General features: G+C 44.3%; 1 protein-coding gene across 1 annotated transcript in view; it reads right to left on the reverse strand.

Moving 5' to 3' along the window:
* Mat1 (CDK-activating kinase assembly factor) overlaps positions 1-25,358 on the reverse strand; it is a 246,354-nt gene that overhangs the window by 80,749 nt on the left and 140,247 nt on the right. Inside the window, exon 3 of the mRNA XM_080286620.1 lies at positions 16,811-16,998. Coding sequence (XP_080142746.1) covers positions 16,811-16,998 — 188 coding nt within the window. The remainder of the gene's footprint in view (positions 1-16,810; positions 16,999-25,358) is intronic.

Below are 25,358 nucleotides of genomic sequence, written 5' to 3' on the forward strand. Positions count from 1 at the left end.
CAACAGAGAACCTGAGAGCAGTGCCCCAGGAGGCTGCCCTATCAATAGTGTGTAATGGCAGAGCAGTTACACTGCCAGGGCACACTTGGAGGGCATCCCTGTAGCTGTCCTAGCAGGGTGCCCTGAGGCCACTCCCACAGCTACTGGTTAAGACTGGTGGGCTAGGAGTCCTAGATCCATTACCTGGACCTGGGACTATGCAGTGGGTGGGGCGTGTGGCATGTCCCCTTTCTTAATTTTACTGATTATGACCAAGTTAAAGAATGAAATTCAAAGCAAGCTGGAGGACACTAAATCACCCAGGGGGATCAGTGAGGTGTTGTGGAATGTGGGAAGTGTGAGAGGTACAGCAGGGGAAGAGGTTGAGACACTGAGTAGGAGGTGGGTGGATGTGGGATGGGTGCAAGAAGTCCGACAGAGAGATGGCTCAGACAGAAGGATTGCTGGAAGGGATCGTTATTATAATTTTTTTCTGGCAGGGTAGGACAGGCAGATATGGTGGTGTGGGTGTGCTGGTTGGGGAGAAATGGGTGGAATATGTCATGGATGTTATGTAAGTGATATGATAATAGAAGTGAAAATTTTGTTTGGTGGGAAAATGGTTGCATTTATATTGGCGTATGGCAGGATTCGACGAGGGAGAGAAGGATAGATTTTGAATGACTTAATTTGTGTAGTAACTGGTATGGGGGATGATGAGATTGTTTTGGGAGGGGACTTAAATGATCATGTTGGTGAAGCAGCTCAGAGATATGAGGGAATACACAGGGATGGTGCATATGGTACAAGAAATGAGGAAGGGGAAAGAATACTTGAGTTTGGAGAGGAAATGAAGATGACTGTGTGCAACACACATTTTAGGAAGAAAGAAAGTAGGTTGATTACATATGAGTCTGGAGGAAACAGCAACCAAATAAACTATTTCCTGGTCAGGAGGGTTGATGGGAGGTTACTGAGGGATGTTAAAGTTACACGAAGTGAGGAGTGTATGCTGCAACACAAGTTATTGATATGTGACATGATGCTTAAGGAGGTGATGAAAACAAGGATCTATGCACCTAGGAGGAAAATATGGAAACTGAATAACGAAGCAGTAAGGGATGCCTTCTATAAGGAGATAAGGAGACTGGTGGCTGAACAGGATGACGTTGACAGAAGTGTTAATGAACAGTACAGAGCCCTCAAGGGAAACCTCTTGAAAGTAACTGATTCAGTATGTGGACGGACTAAAGGCCCATCAAGTTATGAAGTAACCTGGTGGTGGGATGAGGGTGTAGAAGCTGCAGTTAAGGAGAAAAGAAGACTTTTCTGGGAATGGAAGAAGGGTGGTAACAGAGAGGAAATCTTGGCTGCCAAGCATAGGGCTACAAAAGAGATTTACAGAGCTAAGTCTGAGTCACAGAGACATTTACTTGATAACCTAAATCATGTGGAGAGGAAGAATATGATATTTAAGGTGGCAAATGAGAAGAAGAGGAAGAATAGGGATATCACAGATGAGTGGTGTGTGAAGAATGATGGAAGGGTAGTGGTGAACAGTGTGGGTATGAAAGACGCATGGAGAGAGCGTTCCACCCGGTTGCTTAATGAGAAGTTTGACTGGGACAGGGTAGGTTTGGAGCCTGCAGATCCAGTGTCTGGCCCATGGCCTTTGATTAATGCTGCTACTATAAGCGAGGCAACAGACAGGATGCAGGTGTGTCTGGCATGACTGCTGAAATGTTGAAAGCCTCGGGAGATATAGGAGTGAGGTTAGTCACTCCTGGTAGGTAGGTGGTTGTAGGTGGGGGTGCACACCATCCACTCATTCAATGCAGCGCTGCTCTCGAGTGGCTGCCTCTTCCTCTCATCTTTCCTTCCTTCCTCTTCTGTCTCTCTTTCCTTCATTCTTTCCTCTTCCTTCTGCCCGTGGGTGACTCTACACTGTGTGCCAAGACAAATGGTTTCCTGTACACCAGGAAACCATTTACAATGCTGGGTGGTAACCATATGCCGAATATATGGCGCCTGGTGGTTTAGTGGATAATTAAGGCACTACAATCGGACTGAGCCTGCGTAAGTTTATATCAAATGGGTAGTTGGGGTTTACTGCTCATGTAATGCCAATCAGGGATGGGTGAGGCTGGTCACTCTCATCTTAAATGTCATGACCAACTTGCCTAGCTCCAGGCTCCTACATTCCTCATGGGGCAATACAGGATTAGATGATGGATGGACGTTAGTCAATGGCCTGATAAATATGATTATAAATGTGTTGTCCAAGATCATTGGCTGAAGAGCCTCACTGTAAACGTGTACAAAGGAAAGGGTGATACCCTGGAAAGAGGAAATCACAGAGGCAAAAAGCTTTTAGACCAGATAATGAAGATAATGGAGAGAGTTCTAGAAGGTATGATTAGAGAAAAATTGACTACTGATGAGATGCTGTTTGAGTTTATGCCAGGCAATGGGGCCACTGATGCCATATATATTCCTTATTCGACAGCTTCAGGAAAATTATATAGTAAAGTACTTTGATTTTGTTGATTTGGAGAAAGCTTTTGACAGAGTCCCAAGAGAGATGGTGAAGTCGACAACGAGAAAGCATGGGATCAAGGAGTGGCTGGTTAGGTTAGTTATGGTCATGTATTTGGGTGCTCGCATCCAGGAAAAGGTGAATGTTGATTTGATTTGCCGAGAATGTTGGTGTGCACCAAGGCTTAGTTTTGAGCCCCTTGTTCTTTATCATGGTAGTTGAAGCTCTCTCACGTGATTTCAGAAACGGACTTCAGTGGGAGATGTTGTATGCTGATGATTTGGTGTTGAATGCAGAGAATGAAAAGGAGGTGGAAGAAAGATTTAGGAAGTGAAGAGATGGTACAGGGCACACGGACTTAACCCTCTCACGCATGATAAGTTTCAGTAAGTTTTCCGGCGCACGATTTTTTCTGTGAGGCCGCCTGGCCTGGCTGCCCGCGCACGGCAAATAACACATATTCTTGCCACCTAAACATCAATATATGGTGGGCTCGCACAGTGCGCGATAGATTGGGAGGTCCACGACGTCGCGCACTGGGAATTCGCGTACTGGGAATACATAATCTTATGGGAATAATTACATATGGGCAGTACCCCCTCATACCTGGACATTTTTTGGCCCTTAGAGACATAATAAAAGTCATATTTTTCAGACATTGTACTACAGATATAGCTACAATAACAAAAATATGGGTAGTCACCTTAACAACAGTAGACAACAGGCCTGATGACCTTAAATAACAGGGGTTCCGAGGCGCGGCAACACTTACAGCGCAGCACTCCCCACCGCACCTCCCACCGCATCAACACTTCCCTCCACAGACTCCTCTTGAGCACCTTCCCCAGGAGCATCAAAGTCACTCACTTCGGCCATAAAGCCTTCAAAGTCCAATGCTGACACTTCTGACACTGCATCCTCTTCATCCTCAACAGGAACAGGAGCAGACGATGTCGCTGGTTCCGCAATTTCACCAACTTGAGCCTGCTGTGTGTAGCTTGTTATGAGCGTCTGTCTTCTGTTTATTTTTTCCCTGTGCCTGTCTGTGTAGAAACGGAAGAGTTTGTCGATACCAACCAGAAGTTACTCCGTTCTTAGGCTGCTCACTTCCTGTTCCTTCACCTCTTCCTTGAGCTTATCCACGGCAGCAAGGATCTTGCTAATGTTTGACAGACACAGCTCAGTCCTGCCTTCCATCACGCTAGGCTGCTCAACTTGACTCTGCCTGGCGTCGGGCTCTGCGTCAGCCTCGTCTATCCGTTGCAACACTTCCTCGGGAGGCTGTTCCTCAGTAGCAGTGTGCACTTCTTGTATGTCCGCCAATGTAACATCCACGAAACCTGGTACAGCTTGTGCTGCTGTCAGTGTTGCTACCTTAGCCTCGGCCAGTGGTTGAATGGCCGTCTCCTGGGATGTGCATAAGTGAGGCACGAGCATTCACCACACATGGTTCACCGTTGCAGGTGTAATCTGGTGCCAGGCTTGTAGGAGAAATTCAACAGCGTCCTTCACCATAAAATTACGCCAAAATGCCTCAACAGTCATGACATCTGTGGCAGGTCGGGATACAGGTGCTGGTGGAGATGGAACGGGAGCAGATGCCTCATCAAGCTCTTCGTCATGATCTTCTTGTAGGGCATGAAGCTCCTCTTGTGTGTCGGTCTTCCTGCATAGGTAGTTGTACACTTGCTTATGGTAGAAGTGCTTCACAGTGGCGATTAGTTCTTGATCCAGTGGCTGCACTAGTGACATCGTGCGGGGCGGCAGAAACACAACACGACAATCCTTATGAAGATCTTCAAGGTATGGAGGGTGACTTGGTGCATTATCAAGCACAAGAAGCATCGTAAATGGAATGCCCAGTTCCCGACACTTGGCCCTGGCATCATGGACACACCGCCTCGTTAATCAGTCTACCATAATGTTCCCGGTCATCCAACCATTTGCGGACTTGTACCAATACACGCCACTTGCATCCATGTTCGTGAGGTTTTTGTAGCACCTCGGGTGTGAAGCTGTGTGTACAACAATTTGCCTCATCTTGTGGCTCCCAGACAGGTTTACAGCGAACATTACTGTCATCTTACACTTCTGGAGCTTGCGAACAGGGGCTTGTTTCTGTCTTTTAGCGATGTAAGTTGATTTGGGCATGGCCTTGTAATATAACGACGTTTCATCGATGTTGTAGATCTGGTCCTTGGTGTACTGTCCCTCTTCAATAATTGCTAAATATCACAGGATAGTCTCTCGCAGCCAGCTCGTCAGCAGAGGCACGTTCACCAGACACTTTCACATAACGGAGTTCCTTGCGCTTGAGAAAATGGTCCAGCCATCCAACCGATGCCCTGAAAGGTTTTTCCACTTTTAACCTGCGAGATGCTGCCTTGTAAAAGAGCTGGGCTTGGTTTCGAATAAATCTTCCATTCAGTGGAACACCTTCCTTTTCCTTCCTCACTATGAAGGTGGTAAGATAGCGCTCCATTAGTATCATAGCACGATTTCCCACCCGCGAATGGCCGTCTAGGTCAGAGGCACCGTACATCTTCACTACAGCCTTTATGGCTTCATGGTTCTTCCACACAGTTCTCACTGTAGATTCAGCCAGTCCCAGGGCTCTCCCGATGGCAGTGTTTTCTTGACCCTCCTCCTTCATATTAATGATCTTTAACTTGGTGGTGTGCGTCAGAAGTTTCTTAACTCTTGGGGTTGGAGCCATGATGCGGCGAAGGCAAGGATGGAGCAGCACAAAAAACACCACACGTTGTACACGACAGGTTAGCTGTAGAGAGCGGATCAGCACAGTGCACAAGCCAGGACTGTTATGGCGTGCCCGCTCCCTTGTACCCCAAGCTGCGCAGCAGAATGCCCGGGAATTTCTGAGCATCAACATGACGACACGTGACGCGCTGTGTGAGGGGTGGTCGCGCACTAACAGAAAATGGCATTTTTGAACCACTCCTTGCCTCTGCCTCGCGTTCTGTGCGGTAAACTCGTGCATTCAAGGGTATTGGGTTATGATTTTTGGTCACTTGCGCACAATGCGAATCGCACACTGTGATGACGTGCACTGTGCAAACCTACTGTACTGCCATGAAACCTATATCATCTTATTCGTCAATATTTGTTCTAGTTGATAAGCACCACAAAAAAACAGGAAAACACGAATAAAACAACATTAGTCGGCCGTGAATAAACAATTTGCCATGTCAATTTCATTTCCCAACATCACCATTAGAATGCCTTCCATTATACAGGAAAATGTTATTAGAAGTTTTGATAGAGAATTTCATCTGCTTTTTAAAGAGACAAATCCGGTTGTGATAGGATTTGTAGTTTTCAAGAAAACAGCCAAAAACTGAAAGCCATTTTTGAAAAAAATTTAATGAGCTCTCACTCACAACTTTTCTTGCACACCTTATGTTTTTATTGCATTATATTATGCAGAATTTCACGAGCTTTCTAGTGAGCAAAGATGGTTTCAATACGCCTCATAGTTTTCAAGTAAATTGCCAAAAACGACTGGGAACTCACATCTGTGCGTCACTTTCGTGATGAGCGCACAGCATACGCAATATTCCCGCCTACATAATGAATTTTTATCATGGATATTACATTGTTATGTCTTGTACATACATAGAATTTACTGCTCTTTATCATGGTTCTTACAGGAAATTGATATGTCCAATAGTTTTCGAGTAATTGGCTGACCAAGTGAGATTATTCCTTGGAGCGCTTTTGACTTTTACCTCAAGCGAGGAAAAAAAACAAACATAGTCTGTTCCCCCGCCTTTTCTTACAAAAAAATGCTTCCAAAAGCTTATGTGCTGCAAAATGAACATACGTAGAATTTACAGCTCAAAACATGGTTCTTACGGGAAATCGATATGTCTAATGGTTTTGGAGTAATTGGATGACAAAGGTAGAATACTCCTCCTCACCCACATGGAAGATAAAAAACATTCTTTCCCTGCCTCATCCACGGCTACATATTTTCGCTCGTTACGTTTTATTATTTTCTGTTTTTACTCAAGGTATACACGTAAAATATCATAAGGTTTTTGATATTGCTCTCAGAAACTTGACATGACCACTAGTCATTTTGCTAGGTTCTGATACTGAAGCTGAACTTCTGTTCATCTCCTATGTGTGTATGTAAAAAACATTACTTATTTGTGTAAAAAATATTGAACTATAGAAATAGGTCAATATACGAATCGACAAAATACGAATAACTCACTTCCTCCAGAGGTGTTGGGATGCTGGCAGTAGCTTGAAGATGAGGAGTTATGTAGTGTGTGTGTGTGTGTGTGTGTGTGTGTGTGTGTGTGTGTGTGTGTATTTACCTAATTGTGATATACACTCAACCCTCGGCTATCACCGGTTCCGCTATAGCGTATCTCGCTATCACGCCTATGTAAAAAACTACCCAAATACCATTATCAAGCACTAAATGCCTGCTATCGCGCACCGCAAATGTTTGAAAATTTAAAAAAGCCCAGGCTCCAGTGCTCCGCCCAGCCAACAAAAGCTTCACTCTGTGATTGGTCGTCTGACGTCAGCGCCAGCCGAACGCTGATTGACCGACTGACTGAGTCTCCTGCCCGCCAAATCATTCAAGTGCGCACCCTCAGAGAGTGAATAGTAATAGCAAGAACAATAACCCTTTTTATGATGTGACCATGGCCAACGTACCCCCTCCCCGTCCCCCTACTATCACCCAACATAATGCTGCAGCACCTGGCAGAGAAATAAAGAAGAGGAAGAACCTATGTTATGCAGATAAACTGGAAATGTGAAACTTATAGAGGATGGTGAGACCAAGTGAAGTGTGGGGAAGAAATATAACATCAATGAATCAACTGTGAGGTGTATTTATAAGAATCGTGATCACATCATAAAACATGCTCATTTTTAGACTATTATATAATATGGTGGTAGGTGGTGGTGACCATCATCCACTCACTTGATGTAGTGCTGTCTACTTCTTCCTTAGCCTTTATCATTCTTTTTCTGAGCCTGCCCTCCTCTCTTCCTATATCTCCCATCTTTCCTGTCACTTCTTACTGCTCTTCTTTCTTTTACAGGTGGCTTTATATTGAGTGACAAGCCAAATGGTTTCCTGTAAGCCAAGAAACCATTTACAACGCCGGGTGGTAACCATATAACCAACCCATAAGTGCTCCCTACATGTCAACAAGTGGGTTGGTGGAGGGTTAGTGCCCCTCCCCATAAAACCAATAACTCAAAGTCAAATGGCCACCTCTTACGGGATAATTGCGTCTGGCAATAGATAGATAGACAGATAGATATATTAATATGTGGTACAAAAAGGGTATCTTAGGGGTAAATATTGAGGTCATGGCACCAATTAGAATTATTACCATAAGTTCTTCAATTCGGCTATCACGGTTTCAGCTACTGTATAGCACAGCCACAGCGGGACCAATTGGGAGTGATAGCCGAGGGTTGAGTGTACAGGAAATGAGCTACGCTCGTGGGGTCCCGTCTCTGTTTCTCAATAAGTCATATTTAGCTTTACACTCGTTTAAGTTTTTAGAATGGACGATCTCTTTGTCCAGGCTATTACACAGGTCTATACATCTATAAGGAAAGCTATATTTCTTGATATCCTTCATGCAGCTTGGTTTCTTCAGTTTCATTCCATGTCCTCTTGTTACTCTCTAATCCCATAAAAACAGATCTTCTCTGTCTATTTTATCTACTCCCATCATGGTCCTGAACGCCGCAATCATGCCTCCCCTCTTTCTCCTTTCTTCTAAGGAAGGCAAATCCAGCTTTTCCAACCTCTCTCTATACGACAGATCTGACAGACTGGGGACCATCTTGGTTGCTGTTCTTCGTATTCTTTCAATCTTGTTTATATCTTTCTTTTTGTATGTGTACCACACTACTGCTGCATATTCTAACCTGGGGCGGATCATGGCCACTATCAATTTTTTCATCATCTCCTCATCCATACAATGAAAAGCTACTCTTATATTAGTCAGGGGTTTATACGTCTCTCTAACTGCCTTGTTAATGTGTTTTTCAGGTCACAAACTATCCTGGACCAGGACACCCAAATCTTTCTCTTCTCTCGCTTTTATGATTGGTTCATTACCCATCAAATAATTCAATGATGGCCTCTTGGTACTTTTACCCATTTCCAATATTTTACATTTCTTTGCATTAAATTTCATTTCCCACATCCGGCTCCAATCGTGTATCCCATCCAGATCCTCCTGCAGCATTTTACAATCCTCCTCAACCTCTACCTTCCTCATGATCTTTGCATCATCAGCCAACAGACTTGCATAACTGTTCACTAAATCTACCATATCATTTAATAAACCAGGAACATTATTGGTGCCAACACCGAGCCCTGTGGGACTCCAATTGCTACTTCCCTCCATCAAGACATCCTATCCTTTATTACTATCCTCATTTGTCTGTCTCTCAAAAAGTCTCTCATCCATTCCAGGAGGTTCCCCTTCAGTCCTCCTATATGCTCTAGTTTCCACATTAGTCTCTTATGGTGAACCTTGTCGAAGGCTCAAATCTAAATGTACACAATCCATCCAACCATCTCTCTCCTGTAGCACGTCAATCGCTCTTGAGTAAAAACTCAACAAGTTGGACACACATGACCTTTCACTTCTAAATCCAAACTGACTCTAGGCCAAAATATTCATCTCTTCCAGATATTTTATCCATCTATCTTTCAGAATTCTTTCACACAATTTTGTGACCATGCTGGTTAGGGACACTGGTCTATAATTCAGGGGTTCCTCCCAGTTTCCTCCCTTATAAATTGGTACCACATTTGCCCTCTTCCATTCTTGAGGCACTTTCCCCTCTTCCAGAGACCACACAATTAAACTGTGAATCTTATCCGCCAGTTGTTTTCTGCATTCCTTCAGTACCCAATTAGAGATTCCATTTGGTCCTGGGGCTTTCCTTACATCTTGAGTTTCCAGTAATTTATACACTTCCTGTACTTCCACTTTTATATCTATTATCACTACATTTCTAGTCACTCCCTCCCCTTCCACAAACTCACTTTCATTAGTGAAAACTGACTGGAAACGTTTGTTCATTATTTCTGCCTGCATTGCCGCATCTTTATAGACATCTCCTTCTACTTTCAGTTTGGTGATTCCTTCCTTTTGTTTCAGTTTGCCATTGACAAATCTATAAAATAGTTTGGGTTCATCCTTACATTTGTCTATTATACCTTTTTCAAAATTCCTTTCTTCCCCTCTAAGTACTCTTGTGTAATCATTTCTAGTTCTTTTATATTCTTCCTTTGTTCTGTTGTTACCTCTCTTTCCCCAATTGTTCCACGCCTTATCTCTCTCTTTTTTTGCTATCATACACCTTCTATTAAACCACTCCTTTTTTCTGTTTTCTTTCCCTCTTATTCTTGGCACAAATTTTTCCACTCCCGAATTATAGAAGCCTAGAAAAATATCCCACTTCCTCCGTATCTCTCTTGTTTCTCTGAATTTTCTCCAATCTGCATTTTCAAAAAATTTTCTCAATCCTGCAAAGTTTGCTTTCCCAAAGTTGTATCTTCCCTGCCTATAAAGCTCATCTCTTGGCTCCACGTTCCCTATTATCAACTGGAACTCAATGACCACATGATCCCTTTTTCCAACAGGACACAGATATTCCATGGATTCTACTACATCGGGTTCTCTGGTAAACAGTAAGTCTAGTCTTGCTGGTGTGTCCTCACCTCGGAACCGTGTCTCTTCTTTGACTCATTGCGTCATAACATTGTTCATTGTTATATTTAATAATTTAGTGCCCCATGAATCTTTGCTGCCTCCTGAGTCCCATTCCTCCCAGTTCACCTCTTTACAATTGAAGTCACCCATTAAAATTATATTGTTACTTGTCTCAATCATTTTTGTAAATGGCTAGCCATGTCTGACAACATTTCCTGGTATTCATCATCACTCCATGCTCTTGTCTTGGGGGGAAGATACACTACTGCCATATCTCTCTTGCTATTCTCTCCAGTTTCTAATTTCATATTTATCGCTTCGGCCCTGCCTTCTCCAATTTCCATGGTATCTACATTTATGTTGTTCTTCACTGCTATCATCACCCCTCCTCCCGTTTTTTCTTTTCTGTCTCTTCTCCACAGTTTGTATATACCATCTCCCATATGAACATCAATATCTTCTTTTAATTTGGTCTCTACAAAGTACATAACATCAGGTTCATGTACCCTCAAAAAATCGTTGATTTCTAGCCTTGCCGATATTAAACCATCAACATTAGAGTATGCCACATTCCAATTCTTTTTGATGTTTTTTATACCCTCTTTTCTCCTTCTTTCCGCCGGTACCACTTCCTTAGTTTCTGATCCATGACTCTCCAGTAAAACACTGTCTTCTCTTCCTCCGTTCTCTGTTCGTTTTTTGCCTTTGCTTCCTGTACTAACTCCTTTATCTTAGCTCTTTCCTCCTCATTTGCATCTCTCCTAGTCAAAACATCTTTGAACCCTTCCTTGTCTGATAATTTCCATGTTCTACTGATAATTTCATTAACTGCTGCTTGGGACTTATTTACCTTCAATGGCCTTGCCCCTCCTTCCTCGTACTTTCCTAACATAAACACCTCCTCAATCTCTTCTTGAACTTCGTGGTTTTCCTCCATAACTAGTGATATTATTTCTTTAACCTTCCTCAGTTCTTCTCTTTCTCTTTCTGATCTTATTGTCATATGTTTTTGTTTAACTCCTGAAATTATTACACATTTTTTCTTACATGCTACATCTCTAACTAAAGATTCTCTACTTCTCAGTACCCTAACCACTTCTCTCTCCACTTTTTCCTTGCTTTGTTGTTCTATTCTTTTTTAAATTTACATTTCCTTCTTCCTGAATTTTCTTCCACCCCTTATGTTGCTCCTTGATTTCTTTAATGTGCTTGTCCTGTATTCTTGATTTGGATTCATACTCATCTAGTTTGTTTTTCATCCTGTCCCTTTCTTCTTCTAACCTCTTATTCTCTCTCTTAAGCTGATTTATTTCATTAAAGGCTGATTCATTGCTAACTTTTAATTCGGTAACTTCTCTTTCTTGTTCATCACTGCGTGTACTAATTTTTTCCAGTTTACTCCTTAAGCTTTTGATCTCGTTTTCCTGCTCTATGGTCCTTTCCTGTAACTCTTTAATTACTGCCCATACCTTGTTTATCTCCTGGACACTCCTCTCCGCTGTTTTCTCTAACCTGCTATTCTTGTTTGGTTCAACTTAATACTTCCATTTCCCACATCCTCTTCACAGAAGCCCTCGAACTCCTTCTCGCCACTGCACCGTCCCTTTCCGCAATGAATCAACCATATTGAGAGTTTCTATTTTCATTATATCTTGTTCTTTATGTGTGCGAAATCGTGTTTTTTTTTTTTTTATTACTGTCCGACGGGACCACCACTCACACACTCATTAATATGATCACAAATAGGTTAGAAGAGGATGAGAAAAAGGCAGAGTATAAGAGAGAAGTAGAGGAACGATTAGGCAAATATGAACTAAAACAGATGGGAGACGTGGAAGGTGTGTGTAGGATATTTACAGAAGAAATATGTGCAGCATGTGATGTGGTGTGTGGAAGGAAGAGAAGACGGAGGGGAGTGCAAGGAACAGCGTGGTGGACTGAAGAGGTAAGACAGGCTATGGCACAAAAGAAAAAAGGCATACAATGAATGGATGAGAAATAGGGGCGTGGAAGAAGTTGAGAGGCGGAAGAGAGAGTTATATGCAGAAAGAAAGAGAGGTGAAAAGATTAGTAAGAGAAAGTAAGAAGAGAGTGGATGAGGAATTTGGAAAGAATTTGAGTGTAAAGTGGAGGGACTGTAAGAAAATATTCTGGAAAGAGGTGAAAAGAGTAAGACAGGGTGGAAGTGAAGTTAGCATGGGAGTGAAAGATAAAAATGGTAGATTACTAGTGGAGAAGGGAGAAAAAGTGAGCAGATGGAGAGAACACTTTAAGGAATTGTTGAACGTAGAGGATGGAAGTAATGCGAGTATAAGTGGCTGGGGAATGGCTGGGAGAAGGAGGGATGTGAAAAGACAGGAAGAAATCAGTAGGATAGAAGTTGCGGAAGCAATGAAGAAAGTTAAATCGGGGAAAGCCCCAGGAATTGATGGAGTGTGTGGCGAAATGCTGAAGCATGGGGGAGAGACAGTAGTAGAATGGATGTGGAAGATGGGCAGATTGGCCTGGGAGGAAGGTAGAGTCCCGGAGGATTGGAAGTCAGGTATAATTATTCCCTTGTACAAAGGAAAAGGGGAAAAAGAAGTGTGTGGTAATCATAGGGGCATTTGTCTTCTTAGTATAATAGAAAAAGTGTATGGTAGGATACTTATTGACAGAGTTAGAGAAAGAACAGAGAAATTAGTTGGAGAAGAACAGGGAGGCTTTAGGAAGGGAAGAGGTTGAGTAGATCAGATATTCATTCTTAGATCTTTAGTGGAAAAGTTTCTAGAGAAGGGAAAGAAGTTGTATGCGGCTTTCATGGATTTGGAGAAAGCATATGACAGGGTGGATAGACAAGGATTGTGGAAAGTGTTAAGAATATATGGAGTAGATGGGAAGTTGTTGAATGCTGTGAAGAGTATGTACGATGGTGCGAAGGCTGCAGTGCGTGTGGATGGTGAACTAAGTGAATTTTTCTCTTTGAAAGTTGGGTTGAAACAGGGATGTGTCATGTCTCCATGGTTGTTCAATCTGTACATGGATGGGGTAATAAAAGAGGTACAAGGTAGGGTAGTGGATGTTGGAGTGTCCCTGGTGAGAGAAGATAGTGTTTGGAAACTCCCTGTACTGTTGTTTGCAGATGATACTGTGTTGTTGAGTGAAGACGAAGGGGAGCTGCAAGGCTTGGTGGATGAGTTTGGGAGAGTGTGTAAGAAACGGAATCTAAAGGTGAATGTAGGGAAGAGTAAAGTGATGGTCTTTGAGAAAGGTGAAGTCAGTGAATGTACAGCAAGGTTGGATGGTGAGGAACTGGAAAATGTGAGTGCATTTAAGTACTTGGGTAGTGTGATGAGTAAGGATGGAGGTTTGGAGGGTGTGTTGCTTGAAAGGATGCAGCAGGGAAGAAAGGTTGCTGATTCCTTGAAAGCAGTGATAAGAAGCAGGGAAGTGAGCATGGAAGTGAAAAAGTTACTACATGACAGTATTGTGATACCAACTCTAACGTAGGGAAGTGAAGCTTGGACATTGCTGGAAGGACACAAGTCAAGAGTGAGAGCAGTGGAAATGAGTTATTTAAGAGGAGCCTGTGGAGTCACAGGGAGAGACAGGCTGACAAATGAGAATATAAAGGAGCGTTGTGGTGTGGATGTGGATGTGATAGGAAGCGTTAGGAGGAATACACTGAGGTGGTTTGGCCATGTGGAGAGGATGGAGGGTGAAAGACTGACGAAGAGAGTGTATGTGAGTGAGGTGGAGGGGGGAAGAAGGAAGGGGAGGCCAAGGATGAGATGGAGGGATGGGGTGGAGAGGTATATGAGGGGGGTGTGAGTTGGGAGCAGGGCAGTGAAATGGCGGGGGACAGGGCGACGTGGAGGCGATTTGTTTGTGGCCACCCCAAACGGGATTGAGGTGTCTGGTAATAGATAGATAGATAGATAGAATAAGTTGACTGGAACAGGGAATGTTCAGAGTCTGCAGATCCAGTGTTTGGTCTGTGGCCTTTGATTGCTGGTGCTTCTGTGAGCAGGGCAATAGGCAGGATGCGGCTGAGGAGGCCAGCAAATGTGTCTGGATTGACTTCTGAAATGGTGAAGGTCTCAGGACACAGGAGTGGGTTAAGTTACTGAACTGATAAATTTCACTATATATGAGTGTTGTCCAATATAACTGGCTGACCAGTGTGACCGTAAATGTGTATAATGCTAGCCACACACGCAGGCAATTGGCGTGACAATTTTATGACGACTGGCATCAACAGGCCAATCCTCCCTATGTGTGGGGTCCTTGAGTCCAGTCGTCAGGCAGAATGATTCCACCTCATGGAATGACGTCTGTTTAAAACTCCATGTGGGGCCAGAAGAAGGATTGGTATCATTGGTGCCACTCATCTGCATGTAGGGATGGTCCACGCCAGTTATATGCATGTGCCACTCTGCTAAGTCGTGAACAAACACTGGATAAAGGTACACGTGCCCATAAATAGACTCTGTTGTTGGTAGACAGCCACTATGTTGTGACATTATGTCTCAGAACGTGAAATACATGTCTCCTATTTTTATTCAGGAGTTTATAGAGATGTATAAGAGCTTCCCATGCTTGTGGAAACTGTGCAGTGCTGATTATTCAAACAAACAGAAAAGGCATGGTGTTTACGAACAGCTAGTAAAGTTGTTCACAACAGTGAATGAAAATGCCAACACTGAATTGTCTCAGTTCATCCAGCAGCACCATAAGAGATAGCTGACCTCTCTTTTTTAGCCAAGTTTTTTTCCTCATCCGATGTTTTTTATTACAACTTTCCCCTTCATTTTCATCATTTAACAGTACTATCAATACCTCATTCTTCTGTCTTTTACTTAAAGCCATGACGAGCACAAGTGTCCAGTTTCAACCAAAGGGGAGAACTGAGAACTCTCCTCTGCTCTCATGCCTCCACACAAACAGACGACTGGCGCCTTGATACCTGTCCTCACTCCAAGCTTTAACGACAATCATCAGCGTGTGTATGGTTTTGACTATGACGCTAAAAACTGAAGCTAGTCCACAAACGATAATCATCACACCAATCGCCTACGTGTGTGGCTTGCTTAAGGGGAAGGATCATGCCCTGGAAAGAGATTATAAATGCATAAAACTTTTGGACCAGATAATGAAAGCAATAGAAATAAGTCCTAGAAGGTATGATAGGGAAAAGAATGAATGCTGACGAGTTGTATTTTGGGTTTATGCCAGGTAATGTGACCAGTGATGCCATATTCATTGCCTGACAGATTCAGGAATATTATACAGGAAAGAACAGGTAGCTGTACTTGGTTTTTGTTGATTTGGAGGCCTTTGACAGAGTCCTTTGGGAGGTGGTGAAATGCGCAATGAGAAAGCGTGGGATTGACAGTGACTGGTAGGAGTGGTCATGGCTATGTATATAGGTGTTTGCACCTAGGTGAGAGTGAATGGAGATGTGAGTGATGAGTTTTCCACGAATGTTAGTGTGCATCATGTGTCAGTCTTGAGCCCTTTATTGTTTGACATGGTACAGAAAGTGCTCTCAAACGACTTCAGAAATGGATTCCCACGGGAGATGTCGTATGCTGATGACTTGGTGCCGATTGCAGAGAATGAAAGGGAGGCTGAGGAATGATTCAGGAAATGGAAAAACGTAATGAGGCAGAACGGTTTGAAAGTAAATGCGGAAAAAACAAAAGTGATGATATTCAAGGATGGTGGTGGTACTGTCAAAGCAGAGGGAGTGTGCCCATGTGCAGTATGTCACAAGGGTGTGGAAATTAACTCCATCTTGTGCAGCGTTTGTGACAAGTGGGTGCATAAGAAATGTAGTGGTATTAGAGGTAAATTGCAAAATAATGCTAATTTCGTGTGCAATGTGGCAGGCGGAGCATGTAGAGATTATCAAGAATGAATGGATTGATCCTGTTGGAGAGTCTCTTGTGTATATGGATTATTTTTTATTTGGGGGACATGTTGTGTGCTGGAGGTGGGGATGGAGCTAGTTCTAAGGCTACAGTATGAAGTGTGTCGAGCTATTTCCTCTCCTAACATTAAGAGGGCTCTCACTCTGTGCTAAGGGAATCTTTGTATGTGGCATGTGTTGGGAGTGTAATGTTGTATAGCAGTAAGACCTGACCAGTAAGGCAAGAGGATATCCACAGCTCAAATGTACAGAAATGACAATGAACAGATGGATGTGTATTGTGTCGAATGTGGGGCCTGGGGGCGTCAGGATTGCAACTGAAGAGCTCAGAGGAAGGACAGGACTGGAATGTACTGCTGTTGTGATGATGAGGAAATGTTTTGGGCATGTTGAGAGGATGGAGGATGACAATTGGGTGTGGAAGGTATGAAGTGTGAATGTCATGGGTAGGGCTGTGAGAGGTAGACCGAGAAAGACCTAGGATGAGATCGTAAAGTGTGACCTCAGGGATTGGGGATAGAATAGGGTGGCTGCCAGAGATAAATTAGTGTGGAGAACCATCATTAGGTGACTAGGGCTGATGCATGCAAACAGGTTGGGGCATTTATAAACAATACAATACAAAACTATATGACGATCAATGTAGTTACTTACTTTCTGGTAAAATTTCTTCTTATTTCATTCTTGTGTAACTTCTCATAATTTTCTATTCTCTTCTCCATTTCCAATTTATTAATATCATTTGTAATGTTATAAACAATTTCTTCTATTTCTTCCAGGTAGTTATTCCACTCATCCACTGTTGGGAAGTCCTCTTCACACATGTTGTATACCCTCATTACCTGTAGAAAAAATACACTATTTATAAGTACTGTACAATATACAGTAGTATAATAATGGCCCATTCTTAATGCTACAATTTCCAAACACAACTGCATGATATTATCTCTATACCTCCTACTTTCAACAGGACAATGATGAAGAAGGCATACAGTATTACCAGAACCAGAACAAAAGGTGGATGAACATGCCAACAGAAGAATACTGATAATGTTACTGAACAAATATAAGTGAGTTCTTATATGCACATACAGAACACAAAAGATGCTCCTAAGGAACCTGCTTCGTAACTGCAATTTTCACTATTTTGAAGAAATGAAAGGAAATAAAAAGCATACATTCCCCAGTCAAACCCTTCTCAAATGGTGGTTGATGGCAGCACCCATTACCCATGGATTTGATGTAACGCTGCCTACTTTTTCCTTCACCCTTATCATTCTTTTTCTGTGTCTACCTACTACCTTCATATTTCTCCCATCCTTCCAGTTACTTTTAACCCTTTCATGCATGGACTCCAATCGAGTCTTTAAATACCATCCTGAACAATGCATCATGATGCACACTGTGTCAAACAAAGGAGGACAAGTTTCCCGCTGATGTGTGTCATATACAGTAATCACTCTAATATCCGGACGCCCAATAACCGAACATCCCCACTAACCGAACCTTATCGTCCTGGGATCAAACATTCCCAAAATGGTCCGAAAATCCAAAAAAATTGGAAAAAAAACCGATTTTTTGCCGTCCGTAATTTGAACTTGCCGCGCGCGCCGCGTGAGAGCATTGTTTTGGTTCGTCATTCCTCCGACGTCCGATAGAGCGCCGCTGCATCCTCCCCACTTCCCGCCTGTCTCTCACCGCGACTGGACCTGCGCTCTTCGTAATGGCTGCCCACGTGCTCGCTTTTGTGGTGGTGCCGTACTTGCTGCAAGGCCTCCTGCTGCTCTCTGCCCTACTCTTAGTGTGTGTGATGATGGCCCCGCCTCCTGAGAAAAGGAAGAGAGTGGTGTTGACTCTGGAGAAGAAACGGGAGATATTGGAGAAGGTTGATGCGGGTTGGTCTTCCTCTCGCATTCTCCGCGAGTTCAACCTGGCCCGGTCGACTTTGTTTGATATCAAGCGTTCCCGAGACAAGCTCATGCAGTACACGGCTGACTTCTCGTCGAGAAGCAAACGCAACGTGGAGAGGAAGGTTATGTTTACTCCCAAGTATGCAGAGATCGACCGCTCCACGTTGATTTGGTATCGACAGCAACGTGCAGCTGGTGTGATGGTACGTGGAACGGAGCTGAAGGCTGCTGCTGAGAAGTTTGCAAGGCTTCACGACGCCCTAGACTTCAAGGCATCCGAGGGTTGGCTCTTCCGTTCAAGTTGCGACATGGCCTTACTAACCGTAAAGCACATGGCGAAGCATTGGACGCTAACGAGGATGGAGTGGACGAGTTTCGGCACAAGGTGAAAGGCTTGATCGACAGGGAGGGCCTCACTCTCGGTCAAGTCTATAACGCTGACGAAACTGGCCTATTCTATCGCTCGGTGCCAACGAACACTCTCGCCGATGAGACGGAGAAGCGTGTACCTGGCCGCAAGCTTTCTAAGGAACGGATATCTGCTTTGTGTTGTGCCAATGCTAACGGCATGCACCGGCTTAAGCCCGTTATTGTTGGCCGTGCAAAGCAGCCTCGGTGCCTTCGTGGGGTGATGGATGTCCTTCCTGTCGTATGGTACCATTCTTTGAAAGCATGGTTCACAGCTGTGATTTTCAAAGACTGGTTTCACCATCACTTCGTCAAGGAGGTCATACATTACCAGACGAAGACACTGGGAATTCCTCGCGACCAGGTAAAGGCTCTCCTTCTCCTCGACAATGCACCTGCCCACCCGTGCGACAAGGACTTGGTTGCTGAGAATGGCCGTATTAGGTGCATGTTTCTGCCACCTAATACGACTGCTCTCATTCAACCAATGGACCAAGAAGTGATCGTGGCAACAAAGCGCCTGTACCGTCGGAAGTTCCTGGACGAGGTGATGGTGGTTCTCGAGGACGAGGACGAGCGCAGGGAAGGACGTGACACTCGAGGCAAGCGGACTTTGGAAAACCTTCGCCGCTACAACATCAAGTCTGCGCTGTACAACTGGGCTAGTGCATGGAAGGAAGTCCCTGTGAAAACTCTTGAAAATGGTTGGTCTCGTCTGCTTCTCGGAACAGATGTAGATACGATTTCCTAGGGTTTGACGTGGATGACTTCCATGCACGGCTACGTACGCACGGCGACGATGTTGATGTGGACGATGTTCGTGAGTGGTTGGACGACGGCAGAGGCGATCCTGGGTATCAGACGTTGTCTGATATCGAGATCGCGTCTTCGGTTGCTGGTGTCAGTCCCGAACTTGAAGATTCCGACGACGGCGATGATGATGCAGACTCCGCCCAGCAGGACACTACTCCAGCCATCCCCAAGCTGAGCGCACTCCGGGAACATCTAGAGTTCGTCCTAGACTACCTGGAACACCCGGACTGCGACAGGGAGATGGGGCCCTTGGGACTCGTGGAGGAAGTGCGTGCTTTCCGGCAGCGCGCATCATCAATCGCCAGAATCGTCGGTCCTTGCCCAGTCAACGATTGACAGTTTTTTCAGGCCCGTGACCCCGCTGTGCCAAGCCCTGGTTCCACTCCGTTGCCTCCCAAGACAGGCCCTCATGCTCCGAGCCACAGCCCAGCACATCAGCTACAGTGGAGTCACCGTCGACGTGAGTTTGCGGCTGTCTTCAGAGTCTTCTGTAGTCGGTACGCCATCACCACCACCCACCGATGCACCCCTTGGACGCCTGCCAGTGATACTCTCGGGGCTCTGACAGTGAATAAACAGCAAGAACTTCTCCACTAGACCACACAGGAATTTTGAGTGTTGTGCAGTGAAAAAACGGTGTGTTGTGTTAAGGTTTTCAAGCTGGGAGAAAAGACTAAGTAGAAAAGAAATTTAACGTAACTAACCTTCTTTGTTTTGGCTTTGGAAACTTAAAAAACTTGGGAAAAGTTAATGTGCAACACTTAAATTTAATGGAACATTATTTGGACTAAAGTGAACACTGTGAAAAGAACGGACTTCTGTGTGTTAGTGACTAAGTTCAGTGCAAGACTTCAGGAAGAGTGTAGTGCAAGTGCTTCAGGAAATCGTTCTTACTGTCAGAGTCCGAGAGGAGGCGGTTATTCATCGAGGTGGCCAGGGACTTGCTGTAAGTAGCCAAAATGTTTCATGTTGTACTATTTTCCATACTATATTTACCAGAATGTTTCATATTGTATTTTTTCCCATACTATACTTACCAGAAAGTGTCATACTGTACTTCTTTCCATACTAAACTTACCTCATGCATGTGCAGTAGGAATGTGTTTTTCAGAGTTCGGTTAGGTTCGGTTAGGTTAGGTTCGGTTAGAGTCCATAAGTACCAGAATGTTTATTAATGTATGAACATACTTCTAAACCCACATTTTATGTGTCTATTGCATTTATTTCAGTCATTTATGTGCCTTATTGGTGTGATTTGGGTGTTAAATAGGTGCTATGCATGTCCGGAGGGAGTTGTATAGGTGTTTCTCTGTGTTAGGGTCCGTAAGTACAAGTCCATAAGCTGGGGCCCAATATCCGGACAAAACCAATATCCGAACCTACCGATGGCTCTATTGATCCGGATATTGGAGTGATTACTGTATATAAATATAACTTGGATGGGTGACCGCCTGGGAACACCAGATGCTGTTGGCATCCCTACGTGTCAAGTGGGGTTGGTGGAGGATTAGTGCCCCTCCCTGTAAAACAATTAACTCTAAGCCCTTGACCACCCCGTTTAGGATACATGGCGTCTGGCAATGGATGGATGGATATATATATTTTAACTGATTCATGTCATGGTGCGCTTTACATGTTGTTAAACAATCTATTGACTCAAACCACCTGAACCTGAGAGGGTTAATTACTTTAATTACTCTTCTCTCCACCTCAGGTGGCTCTACACTGAATGAAACACATTATGCTTTCCTGTAACCCAGGAAACCATTTACTGTACACAGATGAGTGGTAACCATATAATTACATAATGGGGTGGTGTAAAGCCTACTATGGTACTTTGGATTGAGATGCAAATACAGCAAATACAGTGTTCATCCAGGAACCAGACCTTCACACTCCTCCACAGGACCTTGAGCGGTGGCATTTTCGTCGTGGGTCTACCCCCCAGAGGCTGTCGAAGAGAAGAGGAGGACAGCATGGGGGCCAAACCACCGCAAACCCCCCCGGCCACTCACGGGGCTCGAGTACCTGAGAGTGGCTTCGGTCGCCCAGGCAAGTACCACATCTCCCAACACAACACACACAACAACACCGTTTTTTCTACACCGAGAAATGACTCCCCGGCTGTCATTTCTCGATGACTTCCTCTAGCTGGGGACATTGAGAGCAATCCAGGACCCACCAACAAATACATATGTCCAACATGCTCAAAACCTATCACGTCAAGCCAACACACAAAGGGTTCAGTTCAGTGCAATTCCTGCAAGAACTGGACCCATTACACCTGCACAACACTTGCATCCAGAAAACATTACGCAAACACCTGGACCTGCTCCTTATGCTCCTTCCCCCCACCCACTAACCCCCCTACCAATCCTACTCCTACTTCCTTCACACCTCCACAGCCAAACCCAGTGATCCTTCCCACACGATCCAGTCCCCCAGCTCCTCCCATTCCAACCCATCCTAATCCACCTCAACCCTTACCTCCATCACAACCTCCTCCTACCCCTTCCCCTCCATCCACACCACCTCCCCCCCGTGCTGCAGCAGCCAACACACATCGCACACACAACATAAACATCCATCAGTTAAACATAGATGGCATAAACACCAAAAAACAAGAACTCACAAAATTCATCAAACAACAGAACATACACACTGCCATCTTACAAAAAACAAAACTACACAGAGCACAGAAAACACCTACATTTCATAACTTCACCACCATTCGACAAGACCAGGCCGACGGCGGTGGCAGTGGACTCATCACCCTGGTACACAAATCCATAAACTTTGCAGATACTTGTGCACACACAAATTCACTTCTCCACCCACACGACACCACAACAGAAATACAATCAGTTAAAATACACACTGGTAACAAATCACACATAACAATCGCTAACACATACATTCCCCCCCAATCGTCCCCCACAGTACCACACAATTACTCTCCACAGATACACCACATCACTAACATACCCAACATCATCCTGGGTGGTGATTTCAATGCCAAGTCGTCGGCCTGGCATGTCAACAACCCTGACACAGACAGAGAGCTGGTACTACAATCCCAGACAGATCATCTTTTCATACTGAACAATTTAGACCAATATACCCATATCCCATACCAAGCCCTCTTCCTCCCATCATCTCCAGACATCACCTTCTGCTCACCAAACCTCGCCCCCATTACATTATGGAAGGTGGTCAAAACCCTAGGTTCTGATCACCTCCCAATCATCATCATTACCAAAACCAGAATCACCCCAGCTGGTCACAAACATACATACACTAATTATAAGAGAGCCAACTGGGAGGCCTCTGTAGGTTAAACAGAACAACATTTCGAAACACTAAACAGTACACACATCACAAACATCAACACCGCTGTGCACACTATCAATACAATTATACAAAATGCAGACAAAAGACACATCCCTAGAGGCAACAGAAAGAGACAACCCCATCTTCACACCAGAAATTCAAGGCCTCATCAGACAACGGGACACACTGCGACACTGCCCAACACCCCATACACAAGACACCGTACAACAAATACAAGAACTCAACACTCAAATAAATAATAAAATATCAGAACAGCAAACACTAAACTGAAAAAATTACCTCCAAACACATAACCACAAAACAAACATCAACAAACTCTACAAAACGCTAAACAGCATCACACTTTCCAACAGCAACACCACACAATCACACGCTGCCATCACAACAACAGACACCATACCCTCAAACAAACAACAAGCAAACACTCTCATTAATTGCTTTTCACAAGTCAGCCATTTAAACCCCCATCCCGAAGACCGACGTATCATTCGACGTAAGAGACAGTTCCCCACAGACCCAGACTACGCACCTTTCACTTACAACCAGACGAAGCACATCATTAACAACCTCAAGCACTCATCTGCCTGTGGACCAGACAACATAAGCAACATTCACCTTAAACACCTAGGACCACAAGGCATACAAGCACTCACCAACATATCAAACTACAGCTACTCACACAACATAATACCCAACATCTGGAAGCATGGCATTATCATCACTATCCCTAAACCCAACAAAGACCCCATGTTACCCTCCTCACACAACCCCATTGCACTCCTCTGCACCCTCTCTAAAGTCACTGAACGACTGGTACTACAGCTAGTCACACCTCACATTCCCCTAGCCCAGTCACAACACTCCACAAACACCCTTCTTACAGATCTTACACAGAGAGTTTTCGATGGCATGAATTCAGCTAGGCCACCACGTACAACACTTCTAATCACACTAGCCATTAGCAAAGCTTTTGATGCCATCCCCCACCAGAACCTCACAAACAAAATACTCAACACAAACATGCACAATAATACAAAAAGATGGCTGGCAAACTACTTAGCAGGCAGATGTGCACACGTAACATTTGAAGGTCAGTCTTTTAACATCAGAAACTTCACAAACGACATCCCCCAAGGATCTGTTTTGTCCTCTACAGTCTTTAACTTATACATGCATGAGATACCCACATCCCACACACCACAGATACACATAGCTTCCTATGCAGATGATATAACACTTACATGTATGCACCAAAATGCAAACACAGCTGCACACATCATTCAACCTTACCTCAACACACTACACAAATGGTTCACCACAAACAGGCTCAAAATAGCCCCAGCCAAATCTATAGTGACCCTTCTCACAAACTGGACAGCAGAACACAGTCACATCCCACACCTCACCATAAACAACACTCCCCTACCACACACACACACACACACACACACAAACACACACACACACACAAAATCCTTGGTGTAACATACATTACATCAATGTCATTTAAACAACACATCACAAACATTAAAAATAAAATAACATCAAGACTCAATGCTTTGAGGTCGCTTGCCCATACAACATTTGGACACAACAAAGAAACCACCACCACAGTATACAAAAAATACATATGTTCAGTGATGAATTATGCAAGCCCTGCCTGGACTTCTAACCTCACCAAAACACACTACAACACTCTACAGACCATACAGAACAAGGCCCTAAAATAATCACAGGCTGCACAGCTCCTACACCCACAGACCACCTACATCAAGAAACCAAAGTTCTCAAGGTCAAGGATCACCTAGACATGAGAGGCACCCAGTTTCTTGCTGCAGCCTCCACAAACCCACAACATCCACTATATTACACGGCAGCACATCCACCCACACCAAGGAACATCAAAACAACACCCAGCACACGATACCATACACAAATACTGTCATCTCTCCCCCCCCTCGCCCACCTCAGACCAGCTTCCAGAAGCATATCCACACTCACATCACTCACTGCTCCATTCAGTCAAAGACAACACACAGCTGCAAGCACGGAATCCTGACATCAACCCTTCTGAATCCTTTCTCCCTCGTGAGGACAGGGTCCACCTGGCCAGGCTGAGATGTGGGCACCATCCAGCCCTCCTAAGCTACCAGGAGAGGCTGGATGACTCCGTCGCTGGTGCCTGTCCAGGATGCAACACAGCACCCCATACTATTAAGCACATTATGGAAGACTGCATTGCACACAATCACCTACGCCAACAACACAATTTACACTCTTTGAGAGCTCTGTGGAAAAGCCCGGTCTCGGCCATGGCCTTCCTAAGCGACTCAGGGCTGTTCGGCCTAGGGAACAACTACTACTACTACTACTCCTCCACATGCCTTGCTGTGGTGAGGCACTGTCCACTGCAAAAGAACACTGGTTCACTGCAAGGGCCTGCCCTGCTGGGATGAGTGCTTGCAAGGGTCTACTTGGTCAGACAGACTGGCATTAACAACAACAATAGCAAGAGCCTTTCTCAACTGAAATTATATTCCCAAAAGGACAGAGTCATTATTAGAGTGACATCCTATTCCTATGTTCTGTATATGCAGGTTATTAATCAAGGGCCTCTTCACATATATTTTTTAACACCACCAAAAGTTTAAGTGTGGTGCTAGGTTTTTATTATCTGCCATCATGAATGATCATATCCTGTGCTGGCCAAGCACTGAACA

Source organism: Coenobita brevimanus, chromosome 112, assembly GCF_032717465.1.
Source record: "Coenobita brevimanus isolate Jiangsu-jjx chromosome 112, ASM3271746v2, whole genome shotgun sequence".
Classification (NCBI taxonomy): Eukaryota; Metazoa; Arthropoda; class Malacostraca; order Decapoda; family Coenobitidae; genus Coenobita; species Coenobita brevimanus.